This window comes from Lontra canadensis, unplaced genomic scaffold, assembly GCF_010015895.1.
Source record: "Lontra canadensis isolate GAN:19392208 unplaced genomic scaffold, GSC_riverotter_1.0 scaffold38, whole genome shotgun sequence".
NCBI classification, from domain to species: Eukaryota; Metazoa; Chordata; class Mammalia; order Carnivora; family Mustelidae; genus Lontra; species Lontra canadensis.
In genome coordinates this window covers 15459498-15483369 of record NW_022631032.1, presented here as the reverse complement: position 1 = coordinate 15483369, position 23872 = coordinate 15459498, and the positions used below count along the sequence as shown (strand labels likewise).

Genomic DNA, 23872 nt, shown 5'->3' with positions numbered 1-23872 from the left:
ATTCTAAGCCCCTCTTCCATTTGTCTCAGAGCAGCTAACACTGTAACCAAGTTCTGGTGCAACAGTTTGCTGGGACAGTGACTGTTGATTAATCGTTACTATTTAGTGCCCAGTAGTCTGCAAGTCACTGAGAGTCAAATAATACAATTGCAAAGGTGTAACAAGTGAGGAGTTTAAACACAGCCTTCCTCCTTGGTGAGCAACCAATGTATCTATTGATGGATCTTAACTCCAAGACAGACTCTTGCTATCAGAGGCATGCTTAGTGCTTTCACAGCCTTTGATCTACCCAGGATCATGAATTCTTTTCCTATGAATAATTGTTCATGGTCATGGATTCTGTGTTGTACCACACAAATCTCCCTCCGTGAGCTGCAGGATTAATTCCCTCCAGCTCTTGGGATTTTATTCTTTGACATTACTCAGCTGTCAATTCCTTTCAGAACTGTCGTGGGTGGAAGAAAGCCACCTTACCCACCACCACACTCCCTGCTGGGAGCAGCCTGCATCCAATGACTGGCTGAGGCAGGAGTAAAAAAAAAATTCCCAGTTCCCTCTCCCCAGTTCAGGACAACTTCAAAGGCTATCCCAGCTTCCGCACTCCTAGCAGGGTCAGCTGAGGTCTTCTCCCTCTGCCCAAGCCTGCTTATCTTTCTTACCCCTTCTGTTGTTACTCCTGAGAACATTCCTCAATAAATTTCCCGCATGCAAATCTCCATCTGGGAGTTGGCTTTCCAATGAACCCAACCTGCTCCACTTAAGGGACTTCCTAACATAGTGTTGTGTTAGTTACATAGAGCTATATGAAGAAACAAAAGTGATTCAGACAGTAAGTTCTTCTAATCATCGACATAAAAATTACTGGCACCCTTTCTTGGGATATCAATAAAGACACCCAATTTTTTTTAAGTCTCACCTTTTTTCTTTTTTTTTTTTTTCCTTAAAGATTTTATTTTTTTATTTTTGAAAGAGAGCACAAGCAGGGGGAGCAGAAGAAGGAGAAGGGGACTCTCTACTGAGCAAGGGGGACTCGATCCCAGGACCCTGGGATCATGACCTGAGCTGAAAGCAGACGCTTAACTGACTGAGCCACCCAGGCACCCTGAAGTCTCACCTTTAAAGCTACCATATCTGCATATTTATTCCAGACGACTCTTTAAGCCTTCACAAAGGCCTTATGAAGAGACCAAAGAAGATTCTTAAGTGAATTTAATCTGAGTATTCAGATCTATATCTATGATCTTCTCCTCCCCTTATAATTTAATAATCAAAGTAGAAGTTAGGGTGATGACGAGGGTAGAGAATAGGAGTATAAACTGTCCACTTATTCCAACCCGAACCAGTTTAGGTTGAGATGTATTCAATGTAATTATCCTGTCTGGGTTTCTCTAAGAATTGTTTGCTGCAGCTGCTGCTACTATTGTTGCTACTTGGAGGGCTACAAGGATCCCAGAGGAGGTGATGCAGAGAAAGTAGGATCTGGATCAGAAGAGGGTTTTATCCAACCCAACACAACACGGCATAGTGGGTTAGAGAACCAGAGACAGTACCAGGAAGCACTAAGCCTATAGCCAGGCATCAAGCCAGAGGTAGATAAGGAAGAAGACAGGACAACAAGGAGCCAACCTGATCCTTGAAAAAACATTGAACAGAATGACGTATCTGGTACAATTTAAGGCATGCGGGTCAAAGCCAAGTGAAAGGTAATCGGGAACTGGAGCTTCCTTGGTCAGGTTGCCTGGTGCATACAGCAGGGACCATCAGTGTAGCAATTTCAAATCTGCCCTGGACTAGCTCTCAACCTCCATCCCTTTATCCCTGAATGCATGCCACTCACTGAAAATGACAATGGGGACTGGCAGGTGAAGAATGTGATAGCAAACACAGGGTCCCAAATCCCCTGAAATGTCTAACCCTACCACACATTCATTCATTCTTCACACACACTCTTCCATACCAAAAGAAGCACCCACTTTCCCACACACCACACGCTAGGGCATTCTGTGATCCCTTCACCACAGAACCCTCTTGCCACAGGTACAATGTACCAGAGACCACCTTGTGAGACCAACTATTGATCTCCCTCTGCTGAGGGGGTAGGTTCAGCCTACAATGGGGCTGATGGGTTGGGGGGGAAAATGGAAAGCTAAATTCCCTCAGTCCAGATTTTCCTCTTTTGTAGCGTCCCTGATGAGATCAGAGTTGGAGAGGCAAGGCTGTGACTCACCCAGAATGCAGAATGCAGGGCTCAGGGCCCAAGACAGTGACTGACACCATAGTTATAGGTCAGTTTGTTGTTGTTGTCATCGTTTTTCAATTGTGTCAGCTTAGGAAAGGCACTTCTAATCCTAATTTTGAGACACCACAGATGAACCCCAAATATCTGAAGGTGTCACTAAAAGTTTTCAAAATAAAATTTTTCTTACTTTTCTTCAATTCAAAAACACCTCTCGAAAATTTAAAAAATAATAATAATAAAAACACCTCTCTAGGCTACATGAGAGTTTTACAAAAGGGAGCCAAGTTTGGCCTGGGGAATAGACCTAAAATACACCAGTACTCGCAGTCCCTTCCATATTTCTGTGCCTATATTTCTGAATTTCCAAATTCCCAGTTAGGAATAACAGGCCTAAGGTTTCTAAAGTCCAGGCAGATCCCTTTCCCAAGTGACAGCCACAAAGAAAACACTGTATCACACCCTATCTAAAGAAAAGGGAATGGTAAACTTTAGGGGGGAAAAGTGTCTTAACATGCTCCCTGACCTTGAGCAACAGCTTTCCTCTCTCTGGGTCTCAGCATTCTACCTTAAATCCAGAAGACTGGGATCTCTCACACCCAGCCCTCAAATTACCCGAACAGACACTTGCCAAACCCCGCCCCAAACTACCTGGTGATCTTACTATTTCTGCGTCTGGCTCCGCCCAGGGACTCCTTCCCTTCCAATCCCTTTGTTAAATAGCTTGCCCTCTAATGGCTTTTGCTTTGGAAACAGCACCTCGGAACTCCAGCCCGAGAAAGCACTCCCCAGCATGAGGGCTGCCCTGCTCCCCGTGGCCAGGGCAGCAAGCCTTGGCCTTAGCTTCTGGCTTCTGCTCTCCTGGGTAGACCGAGGTGCGGTCGCCAAGGAGCTCAAGTTCCTGACTTTGGTGAGTAGACTTTTCTCCTTGTTTTTTCCTTAAAACTGTTACCAGCGGGGGCTGATACCCAGGTGTCAGGTTTCACTTTACCCCCTACTGTGGTCTCCCAGAGTCCTAACTCAGAAAGTGCATAATCAAGTTTCGCAAGCTCCTCCCAACGAATACTTAACGTGTCCTGACAAAAAGTGTTTGCTTCGGCTATTTGTGCCTTTGCCGCTGTTATTTATTTATTCACGTATTTCACAGCTGCCCTGAGTGTGTGGTTCCTCCTGACAGCCACAGACGCTGTGCGGGAAGCCCCAGCTGGCCACATTAGCCCCAGGAGCTAACCAGGCTTCCCTCAGTGCAATGATTATTTGTTTGCAAACCAAAGAACACCCATCTTCTGCATGAAGGAGCCCCTTCCCCTTTTCTTTATCAGGAAATTGGAAACTCTATTTGCCAACCGTCTTTGAAGCATAAAAGTGAAATTAAATTTGAGAAATTTCGAGGAGGACTTCCTGATATGTAGATTTGATTGATCATTAAAATAATGTTTTTCTCCACCCCCGGATGTGTGACAAGTTGTGGGGAAAGAGGGGTGGCTTATGTGTGACGGGAAGGAAAGAAAATACACTGTGGATGTTTTCTTAGAAGTAGGTAGGAAGGGGGTTTGCAACGTGAAGGGGATTTATCACTTTCCTGGGAGTCCTGGGGTTAATCCCTGTGTGTCCCTGGGTTTCCCTGTCTGTGATTTTCTCTGTATCTCTACTTCTCTCTTAACCTGTTGCACTCACTGTCTCCACCCCCTCCCGCCCCAACTCTGCCCCTTTCTTTGTCTTTCACACCTGCTCTCTCAATCTCTTTCTCTTCCTCGCCTTTTTTATTTGATAGATGGAAAATACACTGGTAAATAAGTAAATTTTCTTCCTATGAGAATACTCAAAATTTATTTCTATAATTTTCAGGGAGGTCATCTTTTACCTAAAATATCAAACATAAAATTCCTGTTTCCTCAGCTGAGTGTTTTCAGAACTCCTTTCTTTCCCTTCCACAGAATAAATTTCATAACCATATGATTATGCAAATTATGATTGTTAGTGCAATAAATCTTTACTAGGTCATGAGTCAACAAATGAGAGAGAATCAGAGAAACATATCATCAATTTATTTACAAGTGATTTACCAGCTGTCAGACCTCTGTGCTGAAAAAAGAACCGTGTGTCATATCGTGTACCTTCTGTAAAGAAATCCACGCAAGTGGGACTTTTACTTATATTCATGGGTTTCTTGCCAACACGTACATTAAGCAAGTGTGGGGGACACAGCAGAAACTGCACTCTCAACACTGTAGGCCTGTGGCAAGTTGGCTGAGAGGTAATCGTCTGTGAGGTATTATAGTGAACTTGGAGTTAACCGCATGTGGTCAATTCTGTGTCTGTTTTACTCCAGCACGGGCTCACTCCCTTGACTACCAAACTGTCTAGGGCTTCCTTTCTCCCTCGTCACTCTCAGTGAACAGATGTTCACGGACTACAACTTAATTCTACCCTAAGAAAAACCTGACAGACACACCTGGGTGGCTCAGTTAAGCAAGCATCTGCTTTCACCTCAGGTCATGATCTCAGGGTCCTGGGGATGGAATCCCACTTTAGACTCCCTGCTGGGCAAGGAGCCCGATGCGGGACTTGATCCCAGGGATGCCAAGTCCCAGGGATGCGGGACTTGATCCCAGGATACTGGGATCATGACCTGAGCCAAAGGCAGCCACTTAACCAACTGAGCCACCCAGGCGTCCCTGAATAAATAAAATCTTTAAAAAAAAAAAAAAAAGGATAACGACAAGAAAACCTTACAAAGATAGTTCTCTTGGAGCTATAAAGATTAACATTTATCACACAAGGCTAATGTTAATGATTTTTCCTAGCAAGGCTTTCTTCCATTAATGGTAGATGAAAGGCAACTTAATACAACTTCTTGGCTCTTACCAAACAATATCTAAGGACTTCAGCGATGAGATACTACTTTCTTTTTATTGATTATGGAGAATATTTGACCATAAATGGTTAAATTATATACCCAGGCAAATCCTTAGAAAATTATTAGAACCAGAATAAAAGAAAGGTGCCTCTAATTAAAGTGGTAACATTTGTAACAATAACCAATCATCACTTGATGTTATTATATGCTGGGCACTGTTCTGAGAGTGCGATATGGAAAATGTCCCATTATCCTTCCAACAACCCCGTGAAGTAGGGTTCCTAGGAAAACACAGGATACCCAGTTAAATTTGAATTTCAGATAAACAACAAATAATTTTATAGCATAAAGTATGTTTCGTGCAATATTTGGGCATCCTGCAGTTTGGTTTGCTCCATCTGGCGACTGCTCTTTAAAATTTTACAGAAACTTTACTATCTCTATTTTATAGATAAAGATATTGAGACGCAAAGAGGCTAAGCAATTTGTCCACAGTTACGTGGTAGCCGTGGTTTGTCCGGATGTGAATCCAGGTTGTATGACGGAGGCTCTGACCCTGATCCCTGCACATAGTCCATTCCTGCTGGAATGGAGCCAGCACATGGAGCTGAGAACTCCCCCTGGAGGTTAGGTGCACCGACAGCTCCTAATCAGTAGGTAGTTTCCTTGCTGTTCCTCCGAGATCCAGGAAAAATAAATCTTTCCCACTTCTTAGAAGCTGTCCTTGGCAGAAAGAGCAGGAAACTGTCCTTGGCTCTTGTTCTGTCTCATGAACAGAGTTATCACACAATCTTTTAAAACAGGTTTATCAATGTGTGTCCTATGGAATGCTAGTTTGACGAGTTGTTAACAGGAGTTGCTTGGAAGAAAAAATGGGTTTCAGTAGTCAGATCAGTTTTGGGAACAAAACAAGAGTCACATTGTATTTCGGGTCTCTAAAGGGCAGGACTCCTCAGTCTTTAATAGTCTAACATCTCTGGGCACCTGAGTGGCTCAGTCGGTTAAACCTCTACCTTTGGCTCAGGTCATGATCCCAGGGTCCTGGGATCGGGCTTCCTGCTCAGTGGGGAGTCTGCTTCTCCCTCTCCCTCTGTCCTTCTGCTCATGCTATCTTTCTCTCCCTCTCTGGCTTTATCTCAAATAAACAAATAAAATCTTTAAAAATAATAATAATATTTTAATATGTGCTGTGGCTTTAAAGGAAAGGATCTAGTAGGAAACTATATTTCCTAAAATTTGACCACAGAATCCACCTCCTCTTTTCCCAGAGTGTCCCATAGAAAACCCTTAGAGAATCATTATTTTTAACTTTTTAGAGAAAGAGTAATAAGTATGGTGAGTATGGGAGGTCAAGAGAGGCCTCTCTTGGTTGCCTTTTTCAGAAGGGACCTGGATTCAGTGACCGCCAGGATTAGAAGTAGGAGGAGGACATTCCGGACGGATGGAACTTCACCGCCCTGAGGCTGGAACAATGTATTGGATGCAACAGCAGGGGCTCTGTGGCTAAGCATGTTTAGCAAAAGTGTAAGATAGTAGCATCAAGGTGGGGAGGGCCAGATCAGGAGGGATGATATAATAGGGCAAACCCACTCAGAAGACTGGATAGAGAAGGATCATTCTTGGGGGAACCAGACCATGGTTCTGTTTTTTAAAAAGTCACCTGTGATCTAAAAGGATAAAGTGAATGTGATGTGGGGGAGAAAACAGTGGGTAGCATTCATGAAAACCAAGAGATCTGGATGGCTCATTTCGTCTCTTTGAACCTCCGTTTCCTTTTTGGTTCAGGACAGCAATAGGGCCAGCCTGGCCTTGCAGGAGTTCTGAGAATTGAAAGAGAGAGCAGGGAAAAGACTGTACAAAACCCTGGAGGGTTACACGGACATAAGGGGTTGTTATCCTGGATGTCTTCCTATTGCAGTTACCTCTGGGGCTGCATAATAGGCCTGGGGCTTACACTATAAGTTTAGGTTTCTGAAGGATATCATACAAATCTGAAGGATTTCATACAAATTTGGCAGGCGGCTGTTAAGAAGTTTGCCTTACCGCAGGCTTAAAAGCACTGAGGCACAGTCTAAAGGCTCCACCTGAAACTCCAGGAGCCCAAGAATGGCGTGTGTGCACTTGAGGGCACTCACTGATATGCACACAACACATGCACACTGACGCACACACACGTACTGATTTCCAGCGTCTGGGGATGCGGAGCGGGATGGTTTGTCGTCTCTGGGGGACACCCCTTTTGAAGAGCTCACAGATTGTTTGAGCCACTATCTCAAAAACCCTTAAAACTTACTGCAGTGTAGGGAAGTACAATTATTCCTGACCTGTAAGGACAGAGTAAGAAAGCTTGTTCAAGCCTGTGATTATGTTCCAGGACTCTGCTGTTTAAATAACCCTCCTCTAAGGGCACCATGCTTATTTTTCTCCCTAGGCTACACTGTCATTTAGATGCATAATCTCAGTTCTATTTTTTAAGTAGTATTTGGGATTGTTGCTTACATCAGAGTTTTCCTGTAGTGCAGCACCGCCCCCTCCCCTGCAACACAGAGAGCTTCTGATCTTAGAGGAAAAGTTCATAACGAAGCCCCGGATCCTGGAGAGCCCACTGAAGGGATGCCGAGGGTGTGTTTTAGCAGAGAAATGAGCCTCTTAACACGGGTTAAGAATGCTGGCACTGGAGGCACACCGTCTGTGCTTGGATCTCTACTGTCATTTACATGCTGTGTGACCTTAGGGAGGTCACTTAACTAGGACTGATTTCCTTGTTTGTGAAATGAAGATAATATTCATAAATGCTTTGTAGAACTGATGAATGGATTAAATTAAGAGAAGCACTTAGCACAGTTTCTAGGACATATCAAGCATTCAAAAAACCTTGAGGGACACCTGGGTGGCTCAGTTGGTTAAGTGTCTGCCTTCGGCTCAGTTCATGACCCTAGGGTCCTGGAATCAAGTCCCCTTCTCCCTCTGCCCTTCACCCTGCTTGTGCTCGCACTCTCTCTCTCTCAAATAAATAAATAAATAAAATCTTAAAAAAAAACAAAACAAAACAAAACCTTGAGCTATTGTGGTTAAAGGCTGGTTAGAAGCATTGTAAATTATTTTACTACAATGTCTCTCATCTGACTTCCCTTTGGCCAACTTAGGCATTCCCAACCAGAGATGATTTTGCCCCCTACAGAACATTTGGCAATGTCTGGAGAACTTTTTGATTGTCGCAATTAGGGACTGCTACTGCACTCTAGTGTGCAAAGGCCAGACACGCCACTAAACATTCTGCAGGTAATAGGATAGCCCCTCACAAGGAATTATCCAGCCCAAAATGTCAACAGTGCTGAGGTTGAGATGCCCTGGAAACTAAATGTTGTAGGATTTATAATCAACTGAAACCACGTAACAATTTTAGTTACTCAGATCTAAGAAAATATTTTTGCACAATTACCTGGGATCCAAAAAGTCCAAAATATGTTTAGATTATAGAAAGAGAACTAATGAGGGGTCCCTGGGTGGTTCAGTCATTAAGCGTCTGCCTTGGACTCAGGTCATGATCCCAGGGTCCTGGAATCAAGCCCCACATTGGGCTCCCTGCTCAGCGGGGAGCCTGCTTCTCCCTCTCCTGCTCCCCCTGCTTGTGTTCCCTCTCTCACTGTCTCTCTCTCTCTATCAAATAAATAAATAAAATCTTTTTTTTTAAATTAAAGAAAGATAGATAGATAGATTGATCCACTACACCATGGTCTCTGTTTGCTATGGCCTGTTCTACTGCAATTTTTATTTCTCACCAGTTTAGGGGACCAAAAGGTAAGTTTTCTTTAGACACCAGAGAAACAACCCAGGTCCTACAAGCCTCCCTCACTTTCCTGGAATCCCATCTGAAAGATGGCTAAAATTGACAACTCTTCCTTATTCTGTGTCTCCTGAAGCATCTTAGCCAGGTAGTGTAAATGACAAGTGCAGGAAATCTGCACTATAATAATGCAAGGTATCCTGCGGCCCTCCTCTGTATTAAAAATGTTTGCTGGCATCAGTATAGACTTCATCTTGGACTTCTGGAGTATTTTTCATGTCTTATCTTTTGCTGATAAAACAGCTTTGTATTTAGTTTGGTATTTTATTCAGAAAGCGCATTGGAGTCAGAAAATACCAACATTTCGAAAGTCCTGACTACTCTCTCCAAAGAGGAAAATGTGCAATCAAAATAGCATGACATGCATACAAATTCTAAAGTATTAAGAATTAGCTTTTCTAATCTCCCTTTGCCTAAGTCCTTTATCTCTAATCTCCTAAAAACTAATAAATCATTGGCTCAAGATGGTCACAAATTATATGTGACATTTAAAAGCGACTGGTTTTATCATATGTAAAATTTTTTACACCATAATTAAGAAAGAATACTTCTCATCAGAGCCTGTCTGCAATAAGTGATCTTGCAGAGCACCTGGGTGGCTCAGTGGGTTAAGCCTTTGCCTTTGGGCTCAGGTCATGATCTCAGAGTCCTGGGATCGAGGCCTGCATCGGGCTCTCTGCTCAGCAGGGAGCCTGCTTTCCCCGCTCTCTGCCTGCCTCTCTGCCTACTTGTGATTTCTCTCTCTGTCAAATAAATAAATAAAATCTTTAAAAAAATAAATAAATAAAAACTAAAGTGATCATGCTAAACTTTGTGTTCCTCTTTGCCCCAGTATACAAACCAGTCTCCATGTATGGCTCGTCTGCTTCCTAATGACTGACTGTCTCCTCACTTACATTACCTGAAACACGGGAAAGTGTTAGTGAGATGCAAACCGTGGTTCTTAACCTGAGATTTACCTGGGAGGTCTTTTTTTTTTTTTTTAAGATTTATTTATTTATTTGAGAGGGAGAGAGAACAAGCAGGGAGGACAGGGAGAAGCAGACTACCCACTGAGCAGGGAACCAGACGCACGACTTGATCCAATAACCCTGAGATCATGACCTGAGTTGAAGGTAGACACTTAACCCACTGAGCCACCCAGGCACCCCTTAAATGAGGAGGTCTTAAAAATCCTAATGCTCCGAATCACTTCTCGGCCTCTTAACTAAGATCAAGTGTAAAATCCTGATGCCCTGGCCACATCCCAATGTTGAGAACCACTGGTTTAGAAGAAAATCTATGAAGATGAGCTGAGCTAAAATACCTAAGTGAAATTTGTAATGTTACTGTCTTGATCTCTTTTCAGGTATTTAGGCATGGAGACCGAAGTCCCATTGAAACCTTCCCTAATGACCCCATTAAGGAATCCTCATGGCCCCAAGGATTTGGCCAACTCACTCAGGTTGGTTGGATTTTCAGCTAAAAGGTTGCTGATGAGTCTTAAGGGAAACTGTGGAGTTTGTAATACATTGAAACCAAATAACCACTTAAGTTACTCAGATCTGGGAGAATATTTTGCATAAAAACCTAGGAACTAAAAAGTCTAAAGTGTGTTTTGATCATGAAAGGCAAGACAGTAATGGTTAACTTCGATAATTTCTGATCATGACCAAGTCACTCCTAGTGACTAGTAACTGTAGGAAAATTGTATAAAATTGCCCGTTTTGATCTTTTTTTTTTTTTTTTTTTTGCCCTGTTTGGCTTTATTAAAGCATAAGAGCTATACATGGCAACAGATGAACACATGAGCTTAAAGATGCTAAGGAGAGCCAAGAGATCCTTGGAAGCCAGCCCCTGAGTTGCTCAGCCTCCCTCCAAGGAAGCAGAAAATAATCTTGTAATTGATAAACTGAATCAGCAGGTTTGGGAAGACAGGATTCCTTTGGAAGTGCTGATGCCAAATTTGATTTTTTTATCAGCTGAATATACTGGGATTGGGCCTTCTTATAAGTGGTCTTAAACACAGGGAGCCCTACTTCCTAAAGAATACTAAAGGAGAAAGTGAAGGCGGGGTGCGTGGGGGACAAAGGCACTGTAGTCCCTGCTCCAGAGCACCACCCCCTTCTCTTGCAACAGCGGGTGTCTTTTCTGTTCAGAGCTGGAGGCCCCATGTGTTGCTTCTGCCCTGATCAAAGCACTCTTTAAATACATTAAGAAAATGTCATAGACTGTTTAGAGTAGAATATCCCTAAACATTTAACTAAGGATTTAAACCAATGGGTCTCAGTCTTGGCTAAACACTGAAATTATTTGGACAGCTTTAAAAAATGATGTCTGTCGGCCTCCCAGACAGAGGTTCTTATTTAATTCATCTAGGGTATAGCCTGGACATTGGGATTTTTAGAGTCCCTCAGCTGATCAGTTGACTCTAATGTGCAGCCAAGTCTGAGAACCACTTCCCTAATTCAACCACAACGTTTCATAGAGGAGAAACCCCACAGAGGCTGTTTGAGGTCAGCAACTTTGGGCTCCCTGGTCAGAGCTCCTCCCACCATACATTACTACTATCCCACTTTCAGCTCCTTAAACAAGGGGATGGTAATAAAAATTCAGGGCTTTCTTAATACCTGTGGCTGTGGGGAGACTCCTGTTCTCTTGTTCAGCTTTTCCAGTAAGACTATAAGATTCTTTCAGGCTGTAGGATCTGGATTCTCCTTCTGGGAGTCTCTTGACTAGCCATCACATTTCCTAGAGCAGTGTTTCTCAAGCTTCCTAGAATGAATGTATCATTTGGGGATCTTGTTAAAAATGCAGGTTCTAAGGGAAATGAAATGAAATGAAGGAAATGAAAACACTAATTCAAAAAGATACATGCACCCCTGTGTTCATTGCAGCGTTATTTGCAATAGCCAAGATATAGAAACAACCTAAATGCCCATCAACAAATGGATGAATAAAGAAGTTGTGGTATAGATAGATATTATAATGGAACATTATTTAGCCATAAAAGTGATAAAATCCTGCTTGAGGACATTATGCTAGATAATAAAAGCCAGACAAAGACAAATACTATATGATCTCGTTTATATGTGGAATCTAAAAAATTTTAAGAACCAAACTCATTGAAAAAGGAATCAGATTTGTGGTTAACCAGAGGCAGGAGGTTGGGGGAGGAAGAAAACTGGGAGAAAGGTGGTCAAAAGGTACAAACTTCCAATTACAAGGTAAATAAGTAGTAGGGATTTAATGTGCAGTGTAACAACTATGGATAAAACAGCTCTATTAACACATGTGAAAGTTATTAAGAGGGTAAATCCCAAGAGTTCTCATCACAAGGAAAAACAATTTTTTTGCTTTCTCTTTTTATTGTATCTCTATGAAATGACAGATGCTAACTAAATTTATAACAGTGATCATTTCACAATATATGTAAACCAAACTGTATGCTGTATATCTTAAACTTATACAGCGATATATGTCAATTCTATCGCAATAAAACTTAGGGGGGAAAATGCAGATTCTAATTCAGCAGGTCTGACATGGACTTAAGAGTCTTTATTTCTAACATACTCCAACGTGAAGCCAGTGATGCTGGTACCTGACCACTCTTGAAGTCACAAAGTTCTAGAGCTCAAATTCCTGCCCTTGGCCAGGTACTTGCAATCTACATAATGACAAGGTGATGGCCTTCCAGGTCAGTGGTTCTCCAAGTGTGGTCCCTGGACGAGCAACATTACCATTACTTGGAAACATGTCAGAAATGTAGATTGTCTGGCCCTCCCCACTGAACCAGAAACTCAGGGCTTCAGTTCTTGGAACCTTGTTTCAGTGACTTCTCCAGTTGATTCTGTGCACGCTGACATTTGAAAACCACTGCTCTATAGAGGATGACTCTGGTCAAAATGCAGCGGTCAGTTAGTACAACAAATTAGGCCCAAAGTACCTGCCTCTTTTCCTACCCATGTCATCCAGGAAACTAGCAAAACCCAAAGCACGCATTACTCTTTTCCCATCTCCTTCCCCATCCTAGGGGTTGGTGATGATCATGGCAGCCGTGACCACAAGCAAAGGCATGAGTGGGACCAAGCAGAGGCTATAAGGACCACAGGCTTTCTAACTCCTGAAGCTCTAATAAAACTCAGGATAAAGACAGACTTGAAGGCAGTGTTTCTCAAAGCATGGCACTCTACTGCATGATCTGAATCATTTGGGGTGCTTGTTAAAATGCAGATTCCAGGGCCACCTCGAGATCTAACACGCAGGAAATCTCTGAGAACAATGCTCAGGCATCTGCATTTCAACAAGCATCACTAGATAATTTTGCTGCTGATGCACAGTAATGCTTGAGGATCACTGAACTAAAGCAGCATTTCTCAATGATTACTGGCCATCAGAATCTTAGAAAGCTTGTTAAAAAGGGGGTTCCTGAGCTCCACCCCCTCAGTAGATCAAGATGGGGCCTAAGAATCTGGTTTCTAACATACTCCCAAGTGTTGCTAATCCTGCTGATCCCTAGACCACACTTTGAGTAACAGACTCTAGTTTTTCATGAACCAGGCATAAATAAACTGTGCAGATAATAAATCATTACACCCAGAGGTTGAAAGTGATCTTCAGATTCATCAAATCCAGCTTCTTTTTTTTTTTAAGATTTTATTTATTTATTTGACAGAGAGAGATCACAAGTGGAGAGGCAGGCAGAGAGAGAGGGGGAAGCAGGCTCCCTGCTGAGCAGAGAGAACCCGATGCGGGGCTCGAGACCAGGACCCTGAGACCATGACCTGAGCCGAAGGCAGAGGCTTTAACCCACTGAGCCACCCAGGCGCCCCTCAAGTCCAGCTTCTTATCAGGTGGTTGAATTTCTTCCACAAAAGCTCCACTGGTTAACCAACTGGTTAGCCTGCTCTCTTGAATGTTCTACCAACAAAGATGAGCCAGCGATGTTCTACCACACCAGAGATGAACCATTTACTTAGATCAGTCACCAGCTATTAACTGTGCAAGGCTCTGTGTGTAGTGCTAACGAAGATGCATCAGTTTTCTCAAGGAGTCATGTCTGAAGAGCACAACTCTCTTTTCTTGTTTTCATTTAAAAATATGTAAATATGTCTATATTTCATTTACATAAAAATATGTAAATATGTTTGTATTTCTTTTTTTAAAAAATATGTCAATATGTTGAATTACTAAATTACACCATGGTTTGCTCTACACATTGAATAAGGAAAGATGAGACTCGTACATGAAATGCACAGAATTTACTTCTACTGATTTTTGATTTTATTTGTTCCCATAGCTGGGCATGGAGCAGCATTATGAACTTGGACAGTATATAAGGAAAAGATATAGAAAATTTTTGAATGAGTCCTACAAACCTGAACAGGCAAGTTGGGGAGCCAAGCGTGGGAACCTATTACCATGAAAGAATTTAACGTAATGTGGCATTTGCAAAAGTGCTTTTCCTGTTTCCAAAGAACTTACACAAGTCAGAGATCTTATTTACAAATGCACTCCTCTTTTTTTTAAGATTGTGTTTATTCATGAGAGAATGAAAGCATGAGTGGGGGAAGGGGCCGAGGGAGAGGAAGAAGCAGACTCCCCACCAAGCAGGGAGCCTGATGTGGGGCTCAATCCAAGGACTCTGGGATAATGATCTGAGCTGAAGACGGTCATTTAACTGATTGAGCCACCCAGGCGCCCCAAATGTACTACTTTTTATACAAATACTTTGTTCCTAAAAAATGTATGAATATGACAAGTTCAAAATTTTATGGACACCTATGGCAAATACTTTGGCTTGGCGGGTAGCTACCACTTAATTGGTCTCTTTGTCAATTCAACTATTGACATAGCAGGTGGCATTCTCCTAATACTGTCTCTTTCATAGTAGACATTATGATCATGATGCTACCACAATGTTTGGTAATGTTTTAGTGTGAGGGTCCTGGCCTCTCTCAGATGTACTCCTTGCTCCACAGGGAAAAATGCACAGTTCTGATCAGTTGGAATCTCCTTTGATTTTCCCACTCTAGGTTTATATTCAAAGTACGGACATTGATCGGACTTTGATGAGTGCTATGACAAACCTTGCAGGCCTATTTCCTCCAGAGGGTGTCAGCATCTGGAATCCCAGCCTACCCTGGCAGCCCATCCCGGTGCACACGCTCTCTCTTTCTGAAGATCGAGTGAGTATTCTGGAAAAACCACCTGTTTGGCCTAGGAGGAGGAAGGCAGGTTGCCTTGTACTTGTGGGTTGGGAGGTCTGGACACTGCTCAGTCTGTGCAATCTTAATCCTTTTCTGTAAAGGTGCACAGGACATAGTAGGATATAGGAAGCCCCAGGCGAGAGAGAGTAGGAACAGAATAACAGAATTTCAGTTTCAAACTTTATCATCATTGTTTTGCCACCCCTTCAACAAGTGGCAATATGGGGGCGCCTGGGTGGTACAGTCAATTAAGTGGCCAACTCTTGGTTTCAGCTCTGGTCATGATCTCCCAGTCGTGCGATCAAGCCCCACATTGGGCTCTGCATTCCATACTCAGCGCCAAATGTGCCTGAGTTTCACTCTCCCTGTCCCTCTGCCCCTCCCCACCACGAGCTCACTCTCTCTAAAATAAATAAATCTTTTTTCTTTTTAATGGCAGTTTGCCCCTCTCCTTCTTCACATGTATACACACATACACACACACACACATAGTTCCCCTTGTTCTACCTTCAATTCCCAGGCTTTTGGTGTGCCACATAGGGTTCTCCTGCCTCCAGAATCTTCTAAGATTTCTCTACCTACAAAATACTCCTCTCCACATGAAAACCCCCATTCTGAGGCAGGGGGAAAGAAAATTTGAGGGCATAATCAGTGACTAGCACTTTGATACGTGTCATCATAGTTACCTTTCATAACAACCTTGAATGGACACTATTACTGTTCTCCTTTAATAGCCAGGGAAATATGTGCTCAGAGAGAAAAACAAAATAGGCCCAGGTCCACAAAGCTGATAATCATCACCACTGGGATGAGAACTAGGTTTATCTCATTCCAGTACCTGAAAAAAAGTGTTTAAATCCTAGCACCTGGGGCACTCTCTATAACAAATCAGGATCCTTGAGGGTAGGATGCAGGCATCAGTACTTTTAAAATATTCTCCCTAGATGATTCTAGTGGACAGCCAAGTGTGAGAACCAGTACCGTAAACCAAGCTGCCTGAATGAGGCTATCTGAGAGAAACTCTCAAATGTATTTGCGCTGTGTGGGATGCACCAAAAGATCTTTAACATTTTCAGAGGAATTGCTTTTGGTTTTAAATAGCATTAAATAACTCTAACTAATCTCCCAGGTGTGGAATTTAAGACTATGTGTAGGAGGGGCACCTGGGTGGCTCCATCAGTTGGGTGTCCCTCTTGATTTTGGCTTGGGTCATGATCTCAGGGTTGTGAGATTGAGCCCTGCTTTGGGCTTTGTGCTGGGCATGGAGTATGCTTTAGTTTCTCTCTCTCCTTCTCCCTCTGTGTCTCTCCCTTCTAAAAAGTAAAAATTGGGGATGCCTGGGTGGCTCAGTGGATTAAGCTTCTGCCTTCGGCTCAGGTCATGATCACAGGGTCCTGGATGGAGCCCCACATCAAGCTCTCTGTTCAGCAGGGAACCTTCTTCCCCCTCTCTCTCTGCCTGCCTCTACTTGTGATGTCTCTCTCTCTCTCTCTCTCTGTGTCAAATAAATAAATAAAATCTTTAAAAAAAAAAAAAGTAAAAATTGAAGAAAAAAAAAAGATTATATGAAGGATATAACTTGGAACAAGGAATCTGTCCTGATTCCCCTGCAGCCACTGTCAGCATGACCGTGTCCTCTCTCGGTAGCTGAGGCTTAGCATGACTTCTGCACTCGGACTGTTGCCCAGGAGCCCCTGGGGTAGGCTTCCATCCTCTTTGCCCTGCCAGTACTCTTAGACACTTGACTTAACTGTTGCATCTGATGACATAAGAATCTTTCCCAAATACTTTGTAGAAAACAGCCTGACCCTGTCAATCTCACTCTAGGTAAATTTGCTCCAACCACTTTTTCTGATGTTTCCTGAAAAGCAGGATTATTCATTTGTACCTCTTTCCTTCACAGAATCAAGAGAGAAGTATTATGATGATCTGTATTTTTAGGAATTTGTGAATATTTTCTTTCAAAAGATAAAAAAAAAATCACTTTGCCCTTTTCTGCATAGACAGACACTAGACAGCAGCACTAAATTCAGCCAGTGTAGACCAAGGCAGATGTTTAACACTTAATCCTAAAAGATAGTAATTAAATTATGTAGTAAAGAGATTATAGGAGCTATTAGAAGAGGAAAAGAGAGGGGTATCTAGGTGGCTCAGTCGGTTAAGTGTCTGCCTTCGGGTCAGGTTGTGATCTCAGGATTCTGGGATCGCGTCCCGTGCCGGGCTTCCTGCTCAGCGGGAGCTGCTTCTCCCTCTGCATCCTACTTGTGTGCTTTTCTCTCTCTCTGTCAAATAAATAAAATCTTGAAGAAAAAAAAAAAAGGAAAAGAGTAAAAGGAGTGAGGAAGAGAGAAACAAGATTATCCACTCATGGCTTCCAGCTGTGTCCTCACTAAGATAAAAACCGTTCTGACATCAACCAAGAAACCGGACAAACATCCGTCAGTCAACACACAGTAATTCCCAGAGCTGTGCTAAGTGCTGTAGAGAAATATGAGGCCAGGTTTCTCCCCTCATTTATCATCCATTTGATGAAAACAGATTTGCATGGTTGACACGTGTAGACCACGATACAAAGTGGTGGGCAATGAAGCAAGGACAAGCTGTACCTGCTAGAGGAACTCACAGAATGACGCTCCCATGGCACTTCCACAGGACAACCGTTCAGGTCTTCACTGAGAGAGTGAGAGCTTGAACCAGACCTCGGAGGGGAAGGAAAGGAGAAGAAGAAAACCCCCAAAGCATGGCAGTGGGTGATTATACAGAGGGCTTGCCCTTCTGTGTCCAGAGTTCTTATTTAGAAGGAATGAAAATGTCTGACTCTGTTGGGCATAGACAGGAGAATCTGAATACTTCAGGACGATTCATGAAAATGCGGTTAAGAAACAGAAGAACTTTTGTGAATTACAAAATGCTGGTCAGATATTTAGGTGTTTAATCCCATTTATTTTCAGCCTCTTTCAATATTTGGGATGAGAAAATGAAAGTCTAGGAAGGTTGAGTAATTCACTAAAACCTAGACCTTTAAATGAAGAGTCCTGTGCCTTTTCCCTCTACAGTACCATTCCTTCTGTGAGAAAATCGGAAGACCATGCAGGGAGATTGAGCTGCAAAGCAGCGGGCATAAAAAGAACCCATGCACATTCCTTCTTCAGTACTGTGCACACATGATGAGCGGTGCTCCAAGGCATCTGTCTGACCACAGTTTGGAAGGAAAGGATACTGGAGCCTCACAGAATAAATGTGGAAGCCTTTGAGGAATGAGGAAATGAAGGTCTGAAATTAGATGGTAAATACTGAGAGGAAGGAAAACAAAGTAAAGCAAATGTCACTGAATCAGGAAGCAACTTATTTTTATTTATTTACTTAGATTTTATTTGAGAGAGCATGAGCATAGGAGTGTGGGGGAGGGGCAGAGGGAGAGGAGAATCAGCCCGCTGAGGAGGGAGCCAGATACGGGACCCCAAGATCCCAGGACCCCAACCAGGATTACAACCTGAGCTGAAATCAAATGCTTAGATGACTGGGCCACCCAGATGCCCCAGGAAGAAGCTTATTTTTAAAGTTTCCTGAGCAGCTACAAATAGGCCAGACTCTGTTCTAGGCATTGACAACACAGCAATGGACAAGACAGACAAGATCCTGGCTGTCCTTGAGTTGATATTTTATAAGAAATAGATGATAAAGTAAAAAGTAGTAATAATCTGAAATGGCGATGAGTTCCCCAAAGGAAGTAAAGCAAGGTGACATGATCATGGCTGGGGCTGAGTTAGAAGAGCCTGGTGGGAGTGTCTGGGGGCAAGGTCTCAGGCAGGGAACAGTACCCTAAGCCTGTGGGTTCAGGGACCACAACGAGGCCCAAGTGTTGCTGGAGAAAAATAAGAGGACAGTAGCAGGAAAGCAGCACAGTGATCTCTAGAGTTAACTTAGTTTGAATTTTATTCCAAGTAAGATGAAAGCCAGTGAAGATTACAAACTACAGAATGGCATGATCTAATTAATGCTTTAGAAAGACTGGTGTTGATAAAAATAAAATGAAAAGGATTCGGGTAGCTGTGGGCGTGGAGAATGAACTGTAAAATGGAAAGAGTGGATGGATACCTACTGACCAAATACAAGGCTGCAGCATTAGTCAAATCACAGGTTATGATGGTTTGGACTGGGAAGGAACAATGAATTTGATGAAGAGGAGTCTATTTGGGGTGTATTTTGAAAGTAAACAAGCAAAACTGATTAGTCTATGAATCAGGATGATAAATTTTACCATTGGCCAAAGAAGATTACAAAGGCAAAATGGTTAAAAATGAAGTTGACTTCAGTTTTGTACGTGTTAAACTTAAGGAAAAAGAGCAACATCCGAGTAGTGGTGTCCACTAAGGGCTGGAAATACAGGGCCGGCCACGAATGAAAAGTAAGAGCAACAAAATAAGCTGAGGGCCACCAATCTATAGATTATAGTCAAGACTAGAGAAGCTTGTCAAACTTAAGCTCATCCCTTTGTCCTTATAATGGGTTTTAAAATACATTTTTCTATATATTTAGCATATGCCTTTATTTTGACCAGAACTTAAGTTAATGAGGGGTTAATCAGTCTCTTAGATTCTTTCCGGAGCCTCTTATTCATTTCTCTATACTTGTGGTGGGGGAAAGGGGAGGTGTTGCAGGATGTCTTTGCACACACATGTGTATCTTGTGCTAGAAATATAAGAGGTCCGGTAGGAAGCGAGATAATAGTTAAATCAACATGGAAAACCAGAAAGTGTGAGTATTTACCAATAATGCAGTCCTATTTAGGCAAGTTCATGAAAGAAAAAAAAAAAAAAGCTTTTTGGTTCTGGGTGCATATTCTACCATTTAAGACCTCAGATCATTTATCTCTTTTTCCTCAATTTTAGTATTTCCATTCAGCTCAAAACACATTTGAATCTTTTATTCAGGTCACTTTGTACCTAATGAGGCTTAAAATATGGCTGCAGTTTCTTTAGCAAAGTTCTTCTGACTAATAAAGAATTCATGATCTTTCTTTTGTCCTCAGTTGCTATACCTGCCTTTCCGGGACTGCCCTCGTTTTAAAGAACTAAAGGAGGAGACTCTCAAATCGACAGAATTCCAGGAGAGGTTGCATCCTTATAAGGTTAGAAAACATGTCATTTTGTGGGGTACAGGAAGGTGAGGAGAGCCAAGACAAAGGATGAAGCCCCAGGTTCTAACAAGTGTGGGAGGAATGTGTCTGTCAGCGGCCAGTTATAGCAGTGGGTTAAAACATTTAATGAGTGTCAGTCATCACTATCTGGTCCCCTTCCCTGCGTGGGGCCACAAGCCAGTAAAGAAGCCAGTCCCTTTCTGATCCTATCCCCGTGTGCCTGAAGGAACTAGATGAAAGTACATGGCTGGGTCAGAGTAAATGCAAGTCTAAAATGATCTGCCTTAATGAGGCTGAGGAGCCGGGACACTGATTTCACATACAAAGGATAGTCTTTTTTATTTTATGTTTCTACTTTGCAAAATACCCCTTTTTAAGACTATGCAAAAGGTAGATGTAATGCTTTGTGTATTTAAAAATAAAATTTTAAATCTCTAATACATTTACATGGTTCACAAATTTTAAAAATATAAAAAGGAATACAGTGGGAAGTCTCTTAATGACCCCACAGGTAACTGGTGGCACCATTTTCTTATATAGTCTTGCAGTTTCTTTACGCATATACAAATAAATATGAATATACTCTGGTAGTTTCCCCTTTGCTACACAAAAGGAGTATACTATATTCACAGAGATGGACACCTTGGATTTTAACAATATACCTTAGAAATATTACTCTATCTGTACATAAAGAGTTTCCTCAATTTTTATAACTGCGTTTAAATTTGTGGATGTACCATACTTTTTTAACCAGTTTATACTGATGGACAAGTGAGTCGTTTCTAATCATTGACAGTCTATATGAGTATCTTGTACATCTAAATAATTTCACAAGAATATTTGTGGAATGATATCCCAGAAGTAGAAATTCTGGGGAAATTTGAAATATTATCAAATTGCCCTCCAAAGAAGCTATACTAATGTCTGCCCCAGTCAAGAAAGCATAGGATTGCCTGTTCCTCTACAACCACGCCAACAGTGTATAGACAACTTCAGGGATATTTGCCAATCTGTAGGTAAAAAAATGGTACCACTAGAAGCGTTCCCTCTAAAATCAGCAACAAGGCAAGGAAGCCCAGTATCATCACCATTAATAAAGCATTGTGCAGTAGTCTTTTTCTCTTAGGATGAGTGAGTTTAGGATATCTTTATCTAGTTAAATGCCTTTTGAATTTTCAGTTGTCTTCACATTCCTTGGCCATTTAGCTTCTGGATTATTGATTTTCTGTTTTCTATATATTTTAGGAGCTTTCTCCATGTATTTTTATTTTTTTTTCCTGTGACATAAATGGCATGGTTTCTATTGTCTGCCTGTTGATATTGGTTATAGTGTTTTCACCATGTCGTAGTCTTAAGTGTGCTGATGTATTGATATATGATTTGTATATTTATAGTCATATTTAGAGAAACTTTCCTCATTCCTAGGTTTCAAAGGAAGTCTATAATGTTTTCTTCTAATTCCTATATCTTCATTTTTGCGTGGATCCATTTATACTGGGGTTAGGTACAAAATTTGTATCCTGATTAAGTTTACCCATATTAACTAATCGCCCGATCACTATTTACTGAAAAGTCTATCTCTTCCCTTTAAATATATTAAAATTCCCCCATTTATGTGGTCTGTTGCTGGAATTTTTTATTCTATTCAATTATTCTTTTATTTTATTAGCCAAAACTACAATGTTGTACTTAGTAAGACTTTACACCTGCTTTAATATCTAAAAGGCTTATACCCCTCATTCTCAACTTTTCTGAGTTTTCATGGCTCTGTTTTTATTTTCTTTGTGAATTTTAGAATCAGCTTGTCTCAGTTCCAAAAACATTTTTTTCTTACTTTCTAGTGTTTTTATTGGGATCATATTGAATTTATAAATTAACTTGAAGAATTTGCAACTCTATGACATTGAGTGTTCCTTTCTAAGAACATGGTACATTTTCCTATTCTTCAAGAATTTTTTAAGGTTTTCTTCACATAGGTCTTTACATTTATCTTTAAGTTTGTTCTAAGATTATAATATCTACAAATAACCTTGACTTACCTCTACTTTTCCAATATTTTTACCTCTGATTTCTTCTTTTTTTTTTTAAAGATTTTATTTATTTATTTGACAGAGAGAGAGTGAGAGTACAAGTAGGGGGAGTGGCAGAAGGAGAGGGAAAAGCAGGCTCCCGGCTGAGCAGAGAGCCTGATGCGGGGCTCCATCCCAGGACCCTGAGATCATGACCTGAGCAGAAGGCAGATGCTTAACCAACTGAGCCACCCAGGTGCCCCCTACCTCTGATTTCTTTTGTGTCTTTGCACTGGCCAGTACTTAAAGTACAGTAGGACATAAGAGCATTGACTGTGAGCATCCTCATCTTATTTTTTATTTTAGAAGTGTTTTTCTATTAAGCATGCTGGCTTTAGGACCAAATAGAGATATTTGTACCAAATTAAGGAACTAACCATCTTTCCTTTTTTATTGATTGTTTTGACCAATACTTGTGTTTAACTTTTTGAAAAAATCTTTTTAGCATTATTTAAATATAATCAAGGAGTGCCTGGGCAGCTTAGTTGGTTAAGTGTCTGACTCTTGACTTCAGCTCAGGTCATGATCGAAGGTCCTGGGATCAAACCCCACAAAGGGCTCCATGCTCAGCAGGGAGTCTCCTTCTCTCTCCCTCTCCCTCTGTCCCCTCTGCACCATCCCCCCACCATGCCCATGAACGGTCTCCCTCTCTCTCAAATAAATAAATAAATCATATATATGTGTGTGTGTGTGTGTGTGTGTGTGTTATCAAGTTATTTTTCTCCTTGGATCAATTACTAAGATGAATTATATTCTTAGATTTGCTCTAATGAGCCATCTTTACACGTCTAGGCTCAAGCCCCTTTCTTTGGATATTGAATTATTTGTTACTATTTTACTCAGAGCTTTTGCATTCATATTCAAAGTACCGTTGGACTACAGTTTTCTTTCCTGGCCAGTCTTTTTGTCAATGTCAGTGTTGCACTTGGTTCTTAAAAATGTTTTGGAAGTTTTCTTTTTTTTCCTTTCTCTACACTCTATAACAGTTAAAATAAGCATTGGAATAACTTGCTCCTGAAAGTCTTGGTAGAATTTCTCTATAAAGTCATCTAGCCCTGGAGTTTTTCATTTGGCTTGGCTTGGGGGTGGGGGGGAGATCTTTAATATATTTATTTTATGGATATCTGTTTGGGTTAATATTGGCAAATTATATTTTCTTAGCAAATTTATCCACCAAATAATACCTCCAACAAGGATTCCCAGAAATTGCTGCCAAAGTCACCAGGCAGATAGCTGAGTAGTGGGTCTCGTGACCATGACCGTGACAATCCAAGAATAATACAGAAGTAGAGAAATGTTTATATCCCACCCAAATTTCAAATTTATAGCCAGATAGCGAGTCCAGTTTCTGTGGTATATTCCTGAGGTGCTCTGGCCTAAGAAATGCTTTCCTTTCTCACCTTGACTTGTCATTTTTATGTGAGTTCTACTTCACCTGTTTCCCCAAAAATTTTGAGGGAGTACACTTGGCCTGATTCCAGGACAACCCAGGAACACGTGGCAGTAAGCCAGCATGCACCCATACTTTTAAT

General features: G+C 41.7%; 1 protein-coding gene across 2 annotated transcripts in view; it reads left to right on the top strand.

Annotated features, from left to right (window-relative positions):
- Positions 1–2952: 2952 nt before the first annotated feature.
- ACP3 (acid phosphatase 3) overlaps positions 2953–23872 on the top strand; it is a 45964-nt gene continuing 25044 nt past the window's right edge. For both annotated transcript variants that reach the window (XM_032869699.1, XM_032869700.1), the window contains exons 1-5: positions 2953–3146; positions 10292–10387; positions 14222–14308; positions 14958–15110; positions 20164–20262. In XM_032869699.1, coding sequence (XP_032725590.1) covers positions 3030–3146; positions 10292–10387; positions 14222–14308; positions 14958–15110; positions 20164–20262 — 552 coding nt within the window. In that variant the 5' untranslated portion in view covers positions 2953–3029. The remainder of the gene's footprint in view (positions 3147–10291; positions 10388–14221; positions 14309–14957; positions 15111–20163; positions 20263–23872) is intronic.